General features: G+C 45.6%; 1 protein-coding gene across 3 annotated transcripts; it reads left to right on the forward strand.

Moving 5' to 3' along the window:
• Positions 1 to 346: 346 nt before the first annotated feature.
• On the forward strand, positions 347 to 20,651 carry nr4a3 (nuclear receptor subfamily 4, group A, member 3). 3 transcript variants are annotated; one of them, XM_085422859.1, is made up of 9 exons: positions 349 to 839; positions 3,857 to 4,027; positions 4,849 to 4,930; positions 7,482 to 8,317; positions 12,663 to 12,792; positions 13,651 to 13,814; positions 13,928 to 14,127; positions 17,496 to 17,674; positions 19,405 to 20,651. In XM_085422859.1, exons 3-9 carry the CDS (start codon positions 4,867 to 4,869, stop codon positions 19,665 to 19,667), a joined length of 1,836 nt encoding a protein of 611 aa, XP_085278985.1. In that variant the 5' UTR covers positions 349 to 839; positions 3,857 to 4,027; positions 4,849 to 4,866; the 3' UTR covers positions 19,668 to 20,651. The 3 variants fall into 3 exon arrangements, with proteins under 3 accessions (XP_085278984.1, XP_085278985.1, XP_085278986.1); XM_085422858.1 differs by lacking the exon at positions 4,849 to 4,930 and having other exon boundaries at positions 347 to 3,106; XM_085422860.1 differs by lacking the exon at positions 4,849 to 4,930 and having other exon boundaries at positions 711 to 839.
• The last annotated feature ends 266 nt before the right edge of the window (positions 20,652 to 20,917 follow it).

A 20,917-nucleotide genomic window follows, 5' to 3' on the forward strand; every position in this document is an offset into this window, starting at 1 on the left:
TTTATTAATATGCTGTGTTTGCAGAAAGAGAAATAGGATATTTTGATGATGAACCTAAATTTAAAATCTATTTTATTAATATTTGTTTGCATTTTTTAAGGTTTTGTGTTTACTTTATACTTTGTTGATTAAGTAATCTAGAAGAACAGCCTCTTTACAGTTCCTGCTAGTGGTGCAGGCTCGCCCGCCAGATCCCCCTCGGCTTCCTCTCCTGCAACCATCAAACCAACCGCCTCGCTCTCTGGCTCTCTCAGATTCTCTCTCCACCCCTCTCGCTCTCTCTTTCCTTGTCACGGCACACGGGGCTTATGTGTCTTGTACTGTACGGAGAGAGAGAGAGGGAGCTCTACACTGGGTGACGTCACCTCTCCCATGGCGTCACATTGACGTAGCGCATACCAAGAGCTCTGTGTGGAGGCAGAGCCCACATAAATGCACTATTTGACTTTCTCCCCTCAGACGGCGCACATAAACAAACGCGCGTTACAAGAGCACACTTTGCAAAGCACCCATCAGCACTGACACACTCAGCAGCACGGGGACGGACGCAGACTCGCTCCTTAGAGCCACTCGGGAGTTTGATGATTTCTTTTTTATTTCATTTTCTACTTTTTATACTTTAGAAAAAGTAAGTGGAAGGAACGGAACTTTTTTTCCTTTTCTTTTTCTAATGCCGACGAATCCAGCGCCTCTCCGAGATCACTAAGAGTGTTTTTATTATTATTTTTCTTTCCTGTCATTATTTTTATCTCTTTGCGGTTGTTCTGGATGGAAAACGGATACTTCACGCGAAGTTATTAGCCCACTACATGTAAAGACGGAACCGCTACAGCAAACAAGTAAGTAAACTGAATGAATGAATGAATCTGTAAAGCTCTGCCTCACATCTTGGCGGAAACACGCCGAAAGAAGATAACCCTCAGCTTTACGTATTTAATTTTTCGCCACCTATATCAAAAGCCATGATGGATTTACTACTCTAACATCATCTGTGCGCGTGCTGCCCAACTTTGTGTGCCTAACCTGTTGCTGCTCACGTCAGCCACCGGCACACGCGTGTTGCCGGTCATGTTTGTTGGTCTGTGCCTATGTGTGGGTTCTCCTACGGCGAATGAGGCTGAACTCTGAATTTAATTTGCGCTGGAGAAGGTATCGTATCCTTTCCGGTTGTCATGGAAATGAGATGCCTCTCACTCTCACAATGAATAGTGGAGTCGGACGCACAAATGGTCTGAGTGAAGAGCGGTGTAACCTACATTCAGGCAGGAGCTCGGAGAGGAGACTTAATGCTCTTTCATTTCAAGCCATGGTGTGTTTGGGTTTTGTGTGTGTGTGTGGGGGGGTGTCTTATCGGAGTTTTTTTTTTCTTTTTTTAATTTTTAATTTTTTGAGGGGGTGGTGTCTTTTTATAAAATGTATTTATATACATAGATGTGTGTAAGTGCGTGTTTGTGAGGTTGTGGGTGTGTTTGAGTTTAGATATCGCTCGGCTGTCGGTGCCGGACTGCGCTATGATTTAACCTTCAGTAACATGGAGTGAGCGTACAGTTACCATTAACCCGTATATAATAAAACTGGCCCAAGATACACTGGTACTCAAATTGCCTCCGAATTTCATGAGCCATGTATCGCAGGAAAAACACCCTCAACCATAAAGCCACAACAACATTTCTGAAGCCCACCGTGAAGCATGCTCCAGCAGCTATCGTGCCTCTTGGCCAGTCACATAGTTTATAATAATAAGCTGACAACACCGGGTTGAGGTACTTAAGTAAGTTGCTGGTTTTACCTTCTTTCCCCCCCCCTCAGTTCCCTCACACACACTCAGGTTTACGCATACACGCACGAACGCGCGCACGCAGGCTCCAGTGACAGGCTCCCACTCAGGGCTGATTTACAGTAGGCTAGGCTACTCGCATATTTCTCTGCTCTCTCCTTTATGTCCTTTCTTTTCTCTGTTTCTGTTTGCTGGAAGCCTCGCGCTGTCCGGGGTTATTGGTGCGAGGGGGCTACCGGGGGCTACCGGCGCTCCGGGGCGCGTGCTTTACAGCTCTTTTGTCGTTCTCTTGGTTACCGGTGCGCGCAGGGCCAGAGCCCCACCGGCCGGCTCGGTCTGAGAATAAAGTAGGGGGAGACCGCGGGTTCATTAAAAAAAAAGTTAGAAAAAGGCAGAATGTCTCACTTTGTACAAAAATAAGTTTGTTTGAAGTAAAAACACTTCATCTTCATCTCTTTAACTCCCCTCGGAGGCTCTGATTAGAGCGTATTTACGCAGTTACGGGTTTAGCTTCACAACTTTATGTAAGAATGAGATGACTTCAGCTTATTTCAAATTGACTCCCATTTGTGCTGTTACTGTAACAAAATCATTTTTCAGGCCTAAAGATGTCTCTTTTTTTCTCTCAGTGCTCAAATGGCTCCATACACAATTGAATAATGGCTTAACTGTTCCAAATCAGCCCTAATCAAATAAATGTTATACAGCTTGACTTGTCTGTTTACTCTGGTTTGTGCTTTTTTGTTTATTCCAACCTATTTGGGGGCTGTTGGGAGGGATTACATCTATATAAGAGCCATATTCCGACAAAAGAACCACCGACAGGGGGTTCGTGGGTGTCCAATAAATCCTTTGAGAAGTGGTTTAAAGTTTGGTGAAAAGTGGCTACTGACATGAAGCTGCAGGTGCTCCTAGTCTTGATCCGTATGAGGGTTGTGGGTTGTCACCAAGCTGTTTTGCGATACACACAGGGAGACTGCGTCGTCTTCTCAACTTGACCGTCTCATAGAGGGGGTCTATGTGTGGCGGAGAGAGAGCCACAGTGAGAGAGAGATAGAGTATATAGGAGTGTGTTACAGAAAGGGGGCGCTCTGGGCCTTGAAATCCTCCGGCCACGGTGCACCCTGCTGCAGTGAGAGGGAGTCGGAGGCGCACGGCGCACGGGAGCCCGCTGGTCTGGTTTCAGGTCCGACTCACAGTTTTCTAGATTTCTCTCTCCCCTCTGGATGAACCCTGAGCAGGCGAATGCGGCGGTGATCAGAGGCAAGAAAAGCGATGGCCCGGAGGCACTGGCGCAAGCTGCTTTTATAAAAGTTGTCACTTTTGTAGGTCTGTATTATGATTTTTTTTTTCCATTATTATTATTTTGTTTCAGAAGTCGTGCATAGTTTGTTGACTGGTGGAATTTCTGTTTTACGGTGCAAAATATCTATTAGGCAGTAATTATAATAATAATAATAATAATAATAACGGCGAAGACGTTAGTGCTAAAATGAAACCTGTCGCCCACGTAGGCAAAGTTTTGAAATGAACCCAAAGTCCTCAGTTGTGGTTCTCTTTGTAGGATGCACTCAGTGACATATTTATTGTCAGAATTGCCCTATGTTGGATGTAAAAGTCTAAATCTTATCCCTAATTTGCCTTCCAGCGTGTGCACTGGTAGTTATTTGAATTTGCGCCGTCTCAGCGCAGTGCTTTACATCCCCTGTTATCTCTTTCTACTGCTTTTAAACCCGATAAACTGACTGATTCTCTCAGATGAGATTTTTGTGCCAATAACGATTTGCTTTTGAGATGAAACGAAAGCTTTGCTGGTTGTCTTTAAATTGTACAAAAATGTTTCTCTGTCCGATTTTTTTCTAAAAGTGTGAGGAAATTTTGAACACCGAATTTGAATTTGCTGAAGTTTGTGGAAGCAATTTAAACAAAGGTCTCCATTCTTGAGGGAGAAAAAAAAAGAAATAAATTTTCGCTTCTCTTTGAGTAATCTTTTTTTTTTTTAAGTCTTTACGAGCGTTTGAGGCACTTACCTGATTATTCAGCCTGCCACTGGCTTTAACACAGCCATGTCTCACCCAGGCACAGGTTCGGAAGAGCGCGCCCAGCCGAGCTCGGAGCCCCGGCGGTCGGACACTTCCTTAGCGACGCCCGCCGAGCCCTCCCCGCTCCAGGAGCCCTGCCCCGGCCGCAGCCACGCCACCCCTAAATCCCGGACACCCAGCACCATTCAGCGCGAGGCTCTTTCACCAGGTACAGAAACAAGCGCTCAGTCTGTCTTCACTTTCATCTTACCCTTTTTTCTTTCTTTCTTTTTTAATCTCTTTCTCATCTGATGCTTTTGTAACGAGTGCAGCGGCTCTGACACTTTCATTTCGTGTTGCTGTTGTGGAGTGCTTGGTGATATGAGTCGGGTGATTGTTTTATTGTGGGGGGAAAAGAAAGAAACAACATTCCCAAAAATTGAAAAAAAAATATTTAAATACATATATATAATTTTTATTTAGTAGTTTAAAACACAGGGGTTAGATCTGAATATCAGCTGGTAGGCAGTCGTTTTATTTATGTGTATATTTATGCTCTTTTACTCCTGTTAAAGGTCAAAATATGAGTTGAAGTTTCCTCAATGTTCTGGTGATCTTTTGTTTGTGCTGCAGTCGTGAGCCCATGTGTATGTGTGTGGGTTGATTTTGTCTGGCAAGTGAGCTGACATTTCAGTCATTAAGATAAGACAATTCTGAGGCCAGGCACACCTATATCCAAAACCTGGAGGCGAAATGTGAATCATATATATATTTATATATAATACAATCACACACACACAATTTTGTCCATTGTAATTCAATATAGAAACTACACTGTATACCCTGAAGTAACTGGTTGTGTAAGTGTGTCTCTGTGCTTTGTGTTTTGTTTTTTTGTTATTTTTGTGTGCACAGTGTAAAGGGAAAAAAGTAAAAATCACTCTACGCTGTGGGACGCTGACTCCCCGAAAATGTTTTATAGTTTACTGATATAAAGAAAATCTGTGTTTTTGTAATTTATGTCTGCACCTTCATGTTTTCATTTGTTAGATCTATGGCATTCTGACAATGAACAAGCGCACTCAGTTATTGGAACAGCTGCAGTTTGTCCAGTTGAAATGCACACCTCGAGGTTAGAGACTGTTTCCCTTTGCCTCACTATGCTGCACCACCTATGTCTGACTCTGCTTGGGTTGTCTGTCCTCTTGCTTGCACACACACACACACACACACACACACAAACAGACACATATGCACACAACTGCTTCAATGCAAGTGTCATAAAGGCGACCCGATGGTGGTATTGGACTTTTGAGAATCCCCTACACTGACTTGCTTTGGTGACATTAACAACTAAGAAGCTCCGGTGATGGATCTCTATTTGCACTTGTGGTGAGTGTGTAAAAGAGGATGCAAGTTTGTAAGCATGGGTGTGTGAGTGAAGGTTAGACACGCCAACAAAAGTCAAGTAACGAAGACGGTGAGACACTCGCAGAGACAAGTGGTTTTACAGGTTTTCAGGATAAGGGTGTATGCTTTTGGTAGAATGAACATATACAAGTCCATGTTGACATCGTGAACATTATAAGCAGATGAACACACGTGGTGGTGGTGGTGGTGGTGTGTGTGTACCAGAAGGAATTTCTTTACTCACCCAACAGACAAACATCACACTACTTTGTAGCCTTCCTACCCTTTTCTCTCTCATTCTTTCATCTCTTCACAGAAAAACCAGAAATTTACCATATTTAAATATAAACATGTGCATGTGCCACGTGCAGTAAGTCTTGCACACATTTCTACACTGATGGCCCCTAATCTGAGGCTTGACCTACTGACACAACACAGAGAGCCGCAACCTTTACCACTGTACTCTCCTTTTTTCAGTTTGTTTTTTCTTTCTCTGGTTCTCTTCCTCCTCTGATGCATAATCAGTTTTTAAAAAAAAGGTCTTTAGGTATAGCCCAGAAAGGCCCCGTGACGCCCTTAATGCTGCATGTGTGTTTTTCCACGTGGGTTGAAGAGCTGGTCACTCGCAGAAGAAGAAAAAAAATCTTGATGACGTCAAGCACACGTATGCCTACAGCTTGACTCATATCCTCAATTAAAATAAAAAGAAGGAAAGAAATGTAGCGGCTTAATGAGCCTGCTGATACACTATGCTTGCATATTTAATGGTTAATATAAAAATTAATAAGAATTATTTCAAAGAAAAAATATTTATAGCAAAGAATTTTTTAAAAAAAATATTTATCTCAATATATATATATATATATATGTATATATATATATATATATATATATATATATATATATATATATATATATGTATATATATATATATATATATATGTATATATATATATATATATATATATATATATATATATATATATATATATATATATATATATATATATATATATATAAAATCAGGACTATTTTCCTTTTTTTTCTTGCTTTATAAATAGATAAAAGTTCAGGTGAGACCGCTTTGGCGGAGGTATTTGTGAACGCTTTAACAACTGCAGGACCGATATATCCCGTATTTGACTAGACAAACATGACGTACAGGGAAAGGGGGCGATTACGGCAGAGCGCGCGCATGCTGGGCGTCAATGGGAGCAGCGCAGTGTTGACAGTTCCCTGCTCGGGAGAGACGAGCAAACACCACAAAACCCTGCCTGCGCTGACACTCATGACTGATTATTATTATGCACACACACACACACACACGTGCAGACGCACGCAAACGCAGGCGTTGTATATTACGTAAGAGTTTTGATAAGACCATATAGTCCACACACAAACACACACACAGAGAAACGATGAGCTGGTGGCCTGTTGCTGTAGCAGAATTAAATCAAGGGGGGGAAAGTGAAGACATGTCGACTGGCGTCTGCAGCAGTTAGAGGAAATATCTGTGTCTGCGTGTCCGTCTTTATCTCAGTGTGCGTGTGCATGAGAGGGTGTGCGTGCACGCGTGTGTGTGAAGGGTCTGTGCAGCAAGCATCCAGCACCACCATGGGGTTCCATTATTATTTAATGTTATCTCATCTGCTTTTCCATCTGACTAACCAGAATACACACACATACAGATTCTTGTATTTGAGCTTCAGGATCATCAACTGCAGCTTCTCTAACTTGACTAACTAGGAAAATCAGCAATGTTCGAAGTTTTGTGTGTGTGTGTTTCAGTATTCAGGGTTTTTTTTCCCTTTTTTTGCTGTACTTACTCAGTGCAAGTGCAAGAAGTGTTAACAGCAGAAATGGGTGTAAATTGCATCAAATGGAAAGATTTGGTTAAAGCTTTTCACAGCCTCTTCATTGAAAGAAAAACTTTTATAACACTCTGCAAACTGCCTGTTCCAATAGAGCTGTGCAGATTGTTTTTGTTTCTTTCTTTTTTTTATTTTTTAATGGTTGACCCTGTTTAGTGTTACCACTGTGTGCATGTGCATCCAATAGAGTCTGCCTGTATCCTGCAGATTTACTGAACATGAAGCCCTGCTTCTCTGATTAAATCACTGTTTGTAAAATGTCATAAATTCTTCTTCTCTGCCCAGTGATTGTTGCTATATAGCTGTGCCCTACTAACATGGGAATGTGAAGCTTTTGGGATACATGTGGTCTGATGTGCCACGCAGCTCTAACCTGCGTGTGTGCTCTGTTTCCTCCGACAGATATGCCCTGTGTGCAGGCTCAGTACGGGCCGGCCCCTCCAGGCTCAGCCTACTCTGGCCAGTCCTTCAGCTACCAGACTGAAAGCTACAGCTCTGACCTCATGACCCCCGACTACACCAAGCTGGACCTGGGTGGGGGTGAGATCTCTGCAGCTGCCACCACCTCTCTCCCAAGCTTCAATGTCTTTGTGGACGGAAGCTACGAGCCTAAGTCCTCGTGCCTCTACCAGATGCCCACGCACAGGCCCACCATCAAAAAGGAGGAGGAGAGCTACCCAACTGCCCCACCCCTGGAGGCCATGTCCTCCTCCACCATGTACTTTAAACAGTCTCCCCCTTCCACTCCGACCACCCCGTCTCTGCCACCCCAGCCGGGCACCTCCTTCCTGTGGGGGGAGGAGCACCCCCTGGCTCCTTCTCACCCTCACTCTCTACCTTCCAGCCTGGAGACCGGCCCCCTCAAGTCCCCCCGTTTTCCGCACTTCTACCAGCATTCACCGCCCCACAGTGGAGGCAGCGTCGGCGGTTATGATAGCCTGGGAGGAGGGCTGGTTCGCACCTCTTCTTCCTCCTCTTCCTCCTCCTCATCAGTTTCCCATCCTCACGTCCCACCCCTGGAGCAGCCTCTGTACCAGCTGCACCGCGGAGCAGGGAGCAGCAGCCTCGCCTTTCGCTCCCTGGCACTTGGACCTTGTGGCCCTCTACTAGCAGACAGCTTGCCCTCTCCACCCCCGCGTGGCCCACAGGGAGAGGGAACCTGCGCGGTGTGTGGAGACAATGCGGCTTGCCAGCACTACGGCGTACGCACATGTGAGGGCTGCAAAGGCTTCTTCAAGGTAAAAAAAAACAACAACCCACAGCTATTATTAAAGTCTTCCTCTAGTTTCAACCGTTCTGGTCTTTGGTTTTCTTTTGTTTTCTTGTACTTCTGAGTCTTGTGGTTTCTAATAAGACATCACGCACCTGTCCCTCATTTGTACCCCTCTGCATCTTTTGAAGTATTCCTTCTTGTTTCTAACCTCTCACATTCATAACAGACTTTCCATCTTTAAAATCTCAGCCAGAATCTGTAAACTGGCTGCAAGCTGACTGACGTATTTAAGTCGGAGCAGTTTGCTAGCATTTGCCTTGCTCCCACTCTACACCCTTCTCTGTACTCTCTAAATCGTCTTTAGAGTCATTGCGAAAGCACAACACACCCACAGGGGTCGTTTCTCCCAGCAACCAAGTGGGCAAAGTGTGCATAAGCACTGGCTCTGTGTAAATGTGTGCGTGTGTGTTTGTGATTGCTTGCATGAGAACACAGGATGATAAAAACATATATTCTCTCCAAAATAACAGCTGTGTTCAGGAGCTCAGATACTCAGAAATAACGCGGTGTGCGAGCACGTAATGGTGAAGGAATCCTTCTTGAAATCAGTTTTCTGACGGCGTGTTTTTAGTCAATTGGCGGCCACGAATTTGACCACAATTCTCTTGCATAATGCTCAACCCGATATGAATCTGTTTGAAATTTGGTCCCTCAAGTGATTCAACCTAACACTTCTGAACCTGTTGTCTCACATCCCATGTTGCCGCACGTGCTAACGCGCTGACAACACAGTTTAACACAATCCAAGAGCCGGTTTTTAGTCAGACTCATTTTCCATTTTCCTCATGCTGCAAGTCATAAAATACAACAGACGTGACAAGCGAGATATTATATTGCTGTGCATGTGCGTGTATACATATATATTTGAGGCTTAGTGGCACATCACTTGGAATTACAGTGAACTCGCACTCGGTGACAGTGGAGTAATTCATTTGCACAGTTTTTGAATTAAAACATTTTCCGGCACACTTGTTAAGCATTCTATTGGCTGCACGAGATGAGAGTTAAAATTAAGAGACAGCAAGAAGGAGGGTGCACACACCGAGGTAATTGAATAATGCCTCTGGTAGGTGGAAATGAATTATCCTTCCTTTCAATTAGTTTCACAATTTGTTTTTATTTAGTAATTAATGAAAGCAGCGTCTGGTGGCAGCAGGCTGCGGGCTGTCTGCTCGCTGCAGTGTTCCCTCCGCAGCCACAAAGCCTGTCAAACCTCGCTATGTTTCCTTTACACTCCCTCTCACACACACACACACACACATACACACACATATGCAGATGCAGCGAGCCATCCCCGCCTCACGCAACATATGCAGGCAACCACACATATAGAAAAACATACTGTAACATGTGTTTTTTTCACACTGTTACCCCGTGAATCCAGGATGCAGCGGCAGCAGCAGAAACTAAATCATGTGTCTCACACACACCTGCTCCTTGTTCACATATTCTCAGGCAAATCACCTCCATTATCCTGATGGTTTTATTGTGCCCGAAAAATATTTTCCTGATTATATTTAATTATCCATGAATAGTTATTAGGCATTAAACCGTTGTAGAGGCTTGCTGTAAATTATTATTTCATTAGTGCAATTTGAAGCACATTTTCCCCGTGAATTAATTTTAGCTCTTAAACAAGTCAGGGTTGTTGTTTTTTTTTTTTTTTTGGGCATGTTTATTATTTTGAATAATGTGTTCCATTCACGGGTTTCCATTAATTTAGTGAACCTATTCAGTATTTCAATTTTTAAAATAAAATAAAAAACTATTCCAACTGTTAGTATAATACATTATGTTATCAAAAAAAAGAACATTAAAGTCCCCTGTTTCCATGCACCCACTGTACTAACCAACCGGTGAGCTGTTTTAGACCTGCTACACACTGTTTTAGTTTTCCAGGGCTTGCTTGGTATGTTAGTCCTAGAAATTATGGTAAGCATCCGTGTGCTGGTGAAGATAATTGGAAAAACAAGCTCGGAAACGTGTAAGCTGATCATATAAACCCAGTGTGTAGGATTTTAGAGTTATAAAAACAGTAAAGTCAGCTCACGGATACAGATGTCTACATGTGTTTTTGCACTTTTTTGACGGCAGAAACTGAGAATCAGCGGTCGGAAGCAACCAGAGGGGGGTTGGGATTTAAGATGGGTTGGAGAGGGCAAAGTCCCTCAAGGCTTTTAATTTAAGCCGAGGCTATTAGTACATGTTACATGTCAAGAATCTGTCTCTGCACGCCTCTGTCTGGCCCCTACAACAGCCATAGTATCTGCACTCCTGTCAGAATACTTTCAATTGTGAATGTGCTTTCAGTGCACACCACTCATTCCTCAATTCTGACTCAACATCTAACTGAAACTTTTTCACTTTAATCCAGTTCCTGCCCACAGAAACAATATGGCCTGGTGCGAAGTACATTTAAACTTGTTATTTTAATGAAATTTGGGGTAAACACAAGGAAAAATGACAGGGAAGATTAAATTAATTGAACTAGAACAAAGTGTACTACACACACACACATACGCACATCACATCAGAGACTAGTTATAGCTTTGAAGCTTTGATAGTGACTCCAGTCATCGTTTTTGCTGATTATTAGAAAGCAAAGTCACAAGAGCCCCAACCAACACACACACACAAACGCAGACACACAGATGATAACAGACAGACAGAGAAGAGAAAGGGCCAGCGCTCGCTCATGAGAGCTTAATTTATCGCGCCCTTAATTGATGATTGCAAACTCAGGCTTTTCTTGGAAACAGACATCTAAATTAAGCCTGAGGTCACTGAAGAATTTCCTCCTTGAACAAACAGCAGGGTTAACTTAGCTTATAGACTACTCCACTTTCACCTTTATGCGCACTGCCCAGCACACCGCCAGGGAAACCGGAGATTTTAAAGTTTCAGAGAGGAAAACACAAAAAAGAGTCACAGTTATCTTTAGAACACGCTCCGGGCGTGTTCGCGTGGGCTTTACTGTTGGTTAGTATCGGGGAAAATCGCGTAAATGACTCCGAACCTCTTTAAAAGTGTAAATAAAAGTTTGCGCACGGAAGACTTGTGCGTCATTCAGCCTTCCTCATGTTTAATTCGGACACCATCTAACTGGATGCATCCCCCACCCCCCTTTCTCGACCACATTAATGACCATAACTTACTTATCCTCGCGCGCACGGGTCGCCGACCATTGAAGGGATGAAAGGAGACATTCACAGCGATCTGCGGTGCCATGGCAACGACTCTCATCCGGCACTGGCGCCCATTACGCGTCGGTTCCGCACTCGCGCCGAAGCATATGGAATAATTGGTGTGTTATTGGTCTCCTGGGGGGGACGGGCATGTGCGGCGCGAGGGGTTCCTAATTGGATTTATTTGTTTTGATGTGTTTTAGAAGCGTTAAAGAAGCCGTGGCACTTCCGTTATGTGTAAATTACAGTTCAGTTATAGGCGCTGCCTGAGTGGAGTGCTGGAGTCACAGCGGGTAAACGCGGTGGTAAAGTGAGTATTTGTGGGGGTTTTACGGTGTTGTCATCGCAGGTTCACCCCCGAGTTTAATCTCCTGTCAGACACGGGCAGCGTGGAGCCTTCGGGCCTCATTGGAACTGTCGGTCTGCGGTCTGTTCGTGCTGCGAGTGAAGAACTTCGTGCTTTTACTGGGACGGTCCGTTCAAAGTATTGCCTTCAATACGCGGTCACGAGCGCGCAGGATTGGCCCCATAGATGCGCGCGCACTACAATCTCACTTATTGTCCTCCCTGTATTCGCTGAGCCCCCTCTCCACTCCCTCCCACGTGGCCCGTTTCTGATTTCATTTTAATAAGGTCAGTAATAATCGCGCGAGCCAGCGGAGGAGAAAACAGCTCCCGCGGGGCCCATTGAGAGAGGCGCGATGCGCGAGGCCCCGAAGGTGCCACGAGCTGACCCGCGAGCTTCACAAACAATCTGATCAGGCAGCTTTCGCGGCCGCTCGTCCCCCACCCCTCTCCACCTCACCCACCCAACTCTACCCCGTCTCAAGGGACCCGCCTCCGCACGCCACGCGCTGGATCTCTATTGTCAGCTGCGGCGCTAATAAAATTGTCCCTCCTGCAGGCGAGGCTTGTTGGGAAATTAATTTTATCTAATTATACTGATGTCACCGCCGCCTTTCAGCGCGTAATTAAAATCTGACCTGCGAGCTTCGCTTTTATTCTTTGACGGGCAAGGAAAGAGAGAGAGAGAGAGAGAGAGAAATTGAATTAAACAAATCAAATATTAGGTGTTGATTGTGTTTGGAGGCTGATTATCGGCATGCCTATTTCTTCTTTCTCCAGCGCACCGTGCAGAAAAACGCCAAGTATGTCTGTCTGGCCAGTAAGAACTGTCCTGTGGACAAGAGGAGACGCAACCGCTGCCAGTACTGCCGCTTTCAGAAGTGTCTGAGCGTGGGGATGGTGAAGGAAGGTAGGAGATCACACACCTGAATCACACACACACAAACAAGCACATATGCACACAACTGCTTCAATGCAAGTGTCATAAAGGTGACCCGATGGTGGCATTGGACTCTTGAGAGTTAATCCTAATAATGCAACACTAATCAGACCTGCAGTCAGTGATCATAGCCCCCGTCTCTGCAGTCAGTGGTTAATAGGCCGGTAATGGCCCAGCCTGTGGTAGCATCACACAACTGTCTATGCAGAAACGCCTGTCTGTGGTTGGAAGAAAGTATGATACACATCATACCAATTAGTCCCTGCCACCTTTAAAGCCCCTGAGTTCAGTGTTGTTTAGCAGAGCCTCAAAGCTGACCATCTTATGCAAAGATTCTCCCATTATGTCATTGTGTTCACCACATCTGATGCGTTGACTGTTGCTGCATAGTGCACACACACAGACAGACACGTTTCGATGATGTGTAGAATCAGCGTGACACTCAAACTGCCCCCATTCCCATGAGGTTTGTCACCTGTCTCACACCCTGTAATACCCCCACCCACATATCCACATGCATAAACGCAAACAAACCCACACAAAATGCATACTGGATGTCTCTGTGTTGCATTAACACACGTCCGTCTGCAGCCTGCAGAACAGCTCCACTGCCATCTGCTGGCTCGTGGCCTCCTGTGTGTGGAGATCGTGGCAATGTTGGGAGCACTCCTGCAGAGACCTCTCCCAACCTTTTAGTCGTTATTTCGCTGTGATGAAAAGCTGATATCAAGCCGGTCCGCTGGAGGGTAGAACTTGACTGTGCATGCAGAGTTTATATTTCCACGTCCAACTCAAAAACCTCTTGCCTTCTGTGTTTCTCTGTTTTAGTGGTGCGTACTGACAGCTTGAAGGGGCGCAGAGGTCGTCTGCCTTCCAAACCAAAGAGCCCCCTGCAGACGGAGGCATCTCCTCCTTCTCCACCCCTCAGCCTCCTCTCTGCTCTGCTCAGGGCTTATTCTCACTGCACACCTCGTGACCTTGACTACAGCCAGGTAACCCATGCCCTTAACAATTCATTTCAACTGGAGAAATGCATTAGTTTATTTTCGAATACAGATAGTTTACAAGTTATTTCAGTAATTTCTCTTCTTTTCTTGATCTGCAGTTCAGCGCTGCCGACCCGCCATCCTCCTCCTCGGACGTCGAACACATCCACCTCTTCTACAGGCTACTCACCATCTCGATGGAGACCACAAGGTGCTGGGCGGAGAGGCTGCCCGGCTTCTCCGAGCTTCAGCGTGACGATCAGAACCTGCTCATAGACTCCGCCTTCCTGGAGCTGTTTGTGCTGCGATTGGCTCACAGGTAAGTAGGCAGAAATGGAGCCTCTTTTAACACCTGTTTTAAACTTGGTTGTCCACTCCTATGCACACCTCTCAAGCTTTTGAACCACACCGACTTACACTTGTACGGGCAACTTTGTTTTGCTTAGCGTCTCAGAAACAAGAGGCACTTAAACCCTTTCCGATTAAAGTACAGTGCATAACTGTGCTGGCAAAGCTGTGTGCTGCTGTGTTGGTGTATCTCCAGAGTGGGAGGAGTGGAGCTGAGTAATCGCCATATGAACCAAATTATGAATGGAGTCTGTAGCTATGACAGCAGCTACACCCACAGAGTTCCGCTCTGCTCGTCTGATATCTGACGCACAGAGAGATCTGTGTGTGTGTTCTGCGGGCTAAAACTGTGCTAACATTGTGAACTGTGAATTGACAAGATCAATTTCCATCTCAAAGTTAGTCAGCTGAGTAACTGAAAAGAGCCGCTGTTATGGAAGGAAATACATATTCAGTTCAGCTGACCGACATAAAAACACAATGGGCTTCATTTACCTCATGCGCCCCCTGATGTATGTATGTGTGTGTGTGTGTTTGAGCAAGAGAGCACGTGTGTGTCTCACTGATGGATACCTGTGGTGCCATTGTGACTGCCCCGGCCCATCTTTGCCTCAGAATTACCCTGGGTTACCAGTTTGCTCTTGCAAGGCATGCGGCTGGTTAAATTTATGGGTAGAAGATGGTGGCGGTGGTGGGGGGCTACAAGCTCATCTCTTTGTCTGCGCTGTCGTCTAGGGCAGAAGACCAACACAGTGAGACACGCACACTTACTCACACTCGCTGATGATGTAGAATCCCAACTTTCTGTCCTCCTCCCAGCGTAGGTCCAGGTGCAGGGTGGGTAGAGGATGGGCGGTGCCATCACAGTCCCAGCAGGAGGGGTGATCAGGCTGGGACTCTGACTCACTCTAAAGGGTGGACTCATAGGGGCCTCTTTCAAACACACGTACACACACAGACACACACTGCTCATCTTCCAATCGGCCAAACTCCCACGGCAGAGAGGAAAATGCACACAAACACAGCGCTGTCTTATTTTCTCTGTCTTCCGTGAGAGCGATGGATGCAGCGCATCTCCTCGCTGACCCCGTGCTGAACCTAGATGCCCCGCAGACCCTCACTCAAGCGTGCGTCTGTGTGCTTGTGAGTGTGTGCTCAGAGTGCATAGAGTAAATTTGCTTCGTTCTTCTGGGCCGGCATTGCTGTAAGCACCCCGTTACCTAACAGTTTCTGTGGTTATTGGTCGATTACCGTGGTGACAGCGTAGTCAGGGGTGAGTGGAATGTGTGGCAGACATCCACCTGTGCTTGTGTGCGTGCGTGCATCTGCTTAGATACGCATCTACCAGCCTGTCTGTGTATTTTTGCTCCAGTGGCACTATCTCACACGGGTGAAATGGTCCTGTGAGATATTATTTGGTCAGCTCTGTGTTTACTTAAGCACAGAAATACAGCCGGTATGTTGTGGAAATAACAGGTACTAATATACATCACCAAACGTGCATCGACAAGGACTGTTCACGCTCATGTTCGCGAAATTCTCCAAAAATGACCCTGCTGACGCTAAACTTTTAATAAAGTTTTGAATTTTGACCGATCTCCCCTTCAAGAGGTGTTCTGGAGCAATGCTGTTGATTTTAGTCCCTCAAATCACATTGTGCTCCTGTGCCCCTGTGATACACGCTCGATCAAATCAGAAACACTTCAGCTTTAATTTTATTTCGGGGAAAAGTGAGCAATGACTGTGCTGGTCTGGTTGTCTGTGTTGAATATTCCTCCCTCAGATGCCTTCAGTGCATTACAGTCAAATCCTGCAAATTCACGAGGCACAACATGGGGAATGTGGAACGTAAACGACGATCATCCCTCCAGTCGTCTACTGCGGTACCTTTGGTCTTGAATGCTGCAGACCTTTCCACTAAAAACTGCTTTTTTGTTTATAAGAGAAGATCCAGCTTTCATCACCAGCGATGAGCCCCAACATGACCGTGGGGCCAGTTTGACACAGAAGTTAAGTGGTCTGTGTGCAAGTCTGAGGCCCCGGGTGTAATCGCAGGCGCACAGGTGCAGGAGTTCAGAGCAGAACTTCCAGGGAGTGATCTAAAAATATGAATTTTGCTGGCTTCAAGGGTGCTCAACTTTGATCAGCCAAGTACAAGTTTTGAGTTTCACATGCGGAACATTAAGGTCGCACCTCGTGCAGCAATGAAAAATTAGGTGAATCTGTTCTGTGAGAGATGTTTGACAAGAAGTCAGGACTTCAACCTCAGCCTAGAGGAGATGATACGAGGGATCGAAATCAAAAACAAATTTGCTGTTCTTCCCCAGCAATAGGTGAGAATAGGTGAGGGGCATCGTTTCTCAACCTCTTCCTGTTATTCACTTTCTTCTCTGTGCTCTCTTCTTGTGATTTCCTGGAAGTACAAAGAATATTTTGGTCCCGATCGCTGGTGCTAATTGTTTTTGATGTTAGTTGTTAATGCTTTCTCATGTATGTGCATGTGTCTGGCCTAACGGCGTGTCTCTTTTGAACTGAGTCTAATTAGACACAAATAGCGTTGCAGTTTATCCTCATAACTGCCAAACCAAAGTTTGTGCAGGGTGCAATTTGAGGCTTTCCTCCCTTTCCACACTAATTCCCCTCTTTGCTCTCTCTCTCTTTAATATCATCTGTTTTCCAAGTACACACTTTCTCCCCTAGATCTTCCATCTCTCATAGTTTATCCTTCTTCAACTAAACACAGTTGCAGCTCTCCAAAGAAGAGCGGGCTCCTATTTTAGAGACTAATAGAGACCAGTCATAGGTCTCCATCATCCTCTGCTTGCACTCTCTCTCTCTCTCTCCCTCCTTCTCTGCTTGATGTCAAAGAAGTGGGATGTTGTGTGTCGTGAGTAAGTGATGGTTAAATACATCTGAGAAGACTTTTCATTTCCTTATTAAAACCTTGTGTTTCCACTGCACACCACAGCCTGGGCACATTAAAGCCATAACAGTTTATCTATCTGCAAATATACACGCACACACAGAGCAACCCTCTGCCCTAACCCTTCACCCCACCCTGCCGCAAGGAAACGCAGGAATGTTTTAAAATGCTGTAATTTGGAAACACAACCTTAATCAGCTGCATGCTTGTGTTTGATGTGTGTCCCGTTTCTGCGTGAGTGCGCACACTGCCAGGTTTCTCATTGTTTTTTATTGTAATTGTTTCCTTGCCCCAGCATCTCAAGCTATATTTACAATACATGAGGGAAAATACAGTTTTCTCTGGAAAACGGCGATCTAATCAGTCCACCATTTCCTTCTTTTTTTTCCCCCTTCCTCTTTCTCTCGGTTCCTCAGATCGATGCTGTCGGAGGATAAACTAGTGTTCTGTAACGGCTTGGTGCTGCACAGGTTCCAGTGCCTTCGTGGGTTCGGAGAGTGGCTGGACTCCATCCAGGAATTCTCCGCTCACCTCCAGAACCTAAATCTGGATACCTCTGCCTTCGCCTGCCTGGCCGTCCTTGTGCTGCTCACAGGTAACCACAGATTTTCAATCACGAGCTTACTAGCGAGAGGAACAAGAATCAAGGGGTCCTAATTCTGTGGTTGCATATAGTCACCTGTGCTCAAAGTTATTAACATCGCCTCTCCACTCCTCATAAACACTGCGAATCATTTAAGCTGAACATGAATATACAGATAAAACGCGCGCGCGCGCACACACACACACACACACACACACACACAGCATCTTCCTGTTGTCCGGAGCTTTGCCTCCTGGTGATTCAGTGTGACAGTGATCAGGTGGACACATCCTCTAACGTCAGACACACGCTTAAAGACACACATGTGCATGCGTGTTCCCACACATCTCTGCCCCGAAACAAGAACCTGATACCCAGAAGCACCTGCTGCACCTGCCACACACCTGGCCCTCTAATCAGTGTTCATGTGTGAAAAATGAAAGGAGAATCGCAGCCTGCTCTGAGAGCACACACGCTGCAGGCGAGGCAGATTTCGTTTTTTAAGTAAAATGCATCAGGCGACAGAGACTAGTCTGCAGTTAAGTGTTTATATTCATCTTTTTAAAACAGTTTTAGGGTGTTGGATGCTGTAAAGTAATGTGCAGTAGCTAAAAAAAAAGAATTAAATTAAATAAAAAAATCCCCCTCCCCCTGCTTTTAGCTTCCTTATTTCACCCTGCCCCCGCCGCCTCCTCTTCCTCAACCTCTTTCTGTCTGAGCCCTCCAACCCCATCCTCACCCTCTGGGGGAGCACTTAACTCTGTTCCTGATCGACCAGCCCACCGTGGAGCGCGGCTCTGGAATGGCGTCTGCAGTGTTCTCAGTGGCGCTCTGCCACCTCGGCAAAGCACACAGCGCAAAGCCACAACAGAGCCACCAGAGCCACCAGGCGATCGACCGCTTCAGAGTGGCCTGTGCAGAAAGGCAGTCATCGATCTCTCCCCGGGAGCTCACGCTCATAGAGAAAGAAGGGGTAGGGAGAGCGGGAAGAAAGACAGGGAAGCGGAATTGTGTGGCGAGAGGTCTGAAAGCCGCGCTGAAAGGAGGGCCGGAGTGACTCTGCAGCGGCAAACACAACAAACAAAAGAGTCACATAAACAAACAGTAAATAAGCTTCGGATAATGGATACCTCAAAGTGAGACGGGTCTTAGTGGCAGCCTCCCTGCAGCACAGCTCGTAGTGTGCCTGTATGTGTGTGTTTGTGTTTGGGGGGCTGGACACCCTGTTCTCTGCAGAATGAGTTAGTGTCACATTAAGCCTTGTACGAGTGCCACTGGAGTTGCTATGGGCAGCAGTGTGTGCATTTCTAATTTCATTTTGCTGCTCACAGGGCCACATAATCAGCTAACTGTTGAGCACTTCTGTTCTGCTCTTTGTCTTAATTTCTGAAATTGCACTGACTTTTTTTTCTGTGCAAATGTTTAAAAAAATAAAATAAAAAATGTGCTCATATAGCCGTGCATGTGGACGTACACCAGTGAGAAGGGGGCTTATTAGATTAGACTGAGTATTGATCTGTAGTGAATGAGCCAGGTTAAGGCCTGTTAAGAACATGAGCCATACGGGCTAATGAGGTGGAATTCAATATAAAAGAAGATGTAGCTAATGCTCTTTCAGCTGAATGAGCTCTGATGTATGTATATGTGTGTGTATTTTTTTTCCCCACTGACTTTATTTTGGCCATTTAATGATTATTCTCCTAACATCTCTTTCTCCGTCTTTCTTTCTTGCGAATCTACAGAGCAAATCCCCGGTCTGAAGGACTCAAAGCGGGTTGAGGAGTTGCAGAATAAAGTGATCTGTTGTCTCAGAGACCACCTGGGCTGCAGTCCTTCATCCTCCTCGTCCAAAGCCGCTCCTTCTCTGAGTCGTATTTTGGGTATAAGGGAAGAGCTTCGTTCCCAGAGGACCCAAGGCCTTCAGCGAATCTTCTACCTGAAGCTGGAGGATCTGGTAGCGCCTCCGCCACTGATTGACAGGTTCCTGGACACTCTGCCCTACTGACGACTCGGGCTAACCATGCAGCAAAATGAACCCACGTCACGTCCTGTCAAGGCCTTTCCCCAAAGGAGCATGCAAACACACCCAGAAGAGAGAGAAGAGGCACTCTCTCTCTCTCTCAAGACTGATGCAGCGCACGGAGAGCCAATCTAATATTTTTGACTCGACGGAGACAACCAAACGAGAGCGCCTTTCACTCAAACGGACTACCAGCTAAATGCTTTTCACCTGTATAAAAGACAATTACTCAAACGCTTTACCACTTTTTATTTGGTCCTCCTGTTTCGCCCCACGCTGGGAGGAGGGGGGAGGATGATGAGGCTGAGATGGACAGGAGAAAAGTGACTTTTTTTTTTTTTTTTTTGACTGTCCTCGCTCCATCTGGGTTGCAGCTTATTCGGCAAAAAAAACAAAAAACAAAAAAAAACAAAGAAAGAACCGACGTTTATGAGTACTGTTTATCTGTGTTTCGGCCTGGCTCGTTCTGTCTGAGGACTTCCATTTAGAAAGGAGGGCTGGGAGAGGTGGCGATGTAAAAGAGAGAGTGCGGGGAGGGGGAGGTGATCGTTCCGAAATGTGCCGACATGTCAGAGGTGGAGCGGCGTAGGCGTAGGTGGGCCAAAATGTTACGACGCAGGACACAGGTGTTTCATAAACACATGGAAGTGGCTGTTGAGGCGGGCTCTTAATTACAAGTGCAATTCCTTAAGTGCTATCGCGCCACAAGAGGAAGGGATGGAGGAGGAGGGGAAATCTAATTTCAAACTCTAAATTATTTTAATACAAAAACTTGTCCTGTACTGTCAGTAGCTAAAAAGAAAGACAGTCTCCCATCTTGCTTTAGACAGCAGAGGAGATACTGTGCACTAACGATCGATGACTGAGTCACCCAGACTTGAACTTTCTCTACTATGTGGTTTTTTGTTTTTTTTTGTTTGTTTGTTTTATTAACTCAGTTTGAAATCATAGGTCGAGTAGAAGTGTGGAGGAATGAACATGGACAGAAATTGGCTTTGGAAGCACTTACACCCTGAGAGGGGCTAGAAGCACAGACACACACCCTACCTGCTCGCCTGGGGGACAGGGAGAGGAGGGTGCTCGACAGACAGCTGTACGTCCAGGGGTGAAACATTCCACGTTCATGCTCTTTTTCTTTATCGTTTTATATATCGCGGCGGCTGTGTGAGTGTGGAGGACATGATCGCCTACCGTCTTTGTGTGTGCGCTTAGACAAGCCAGGATCATATGCATGG

This window comes from Rhamphochromis longiceps, linkage group LG11 (assembly GCF_057381845.1).
Source record: "Rhamphochromis longiceps isolate RC_006_pf linkage group LG11, R_longiceps_female_GT1.1, whole genome shotgun sequence".
Lineage (NCBI taxonomy): Eukaryota > Metazoa > Chordata > Actinopteri > Cichliformes > Cichlidae > Rhamphochromis > Rhamphochromis longiceps.

Excerpts from the sequence above, each read along its gene's own strand:
- nr4a3 (XM_085422858.1), top strand. The coding sequence starts at position 3,004 with ATGAACCCTGAGCAGGCGAATGCGGCGGTGATCAGAGGCAAGAAAAGC. Across the intron at positions 8,318-12,662 it reads GCTGCAAAGGCTTCTTCAAG|CGCACCGTGCAGAAAAACGC; the intron begins GTAAAAAAAAAC and ends TTCTTTCTCCAG. Across the intron at positions 17,675-19,404 it reads CGTCCTTGTGCTGCTCACAG|AGCAAATCCCCGGTCTGAAG; the intron begins GTAACCACAGAT and ends GCGAATCTACAG.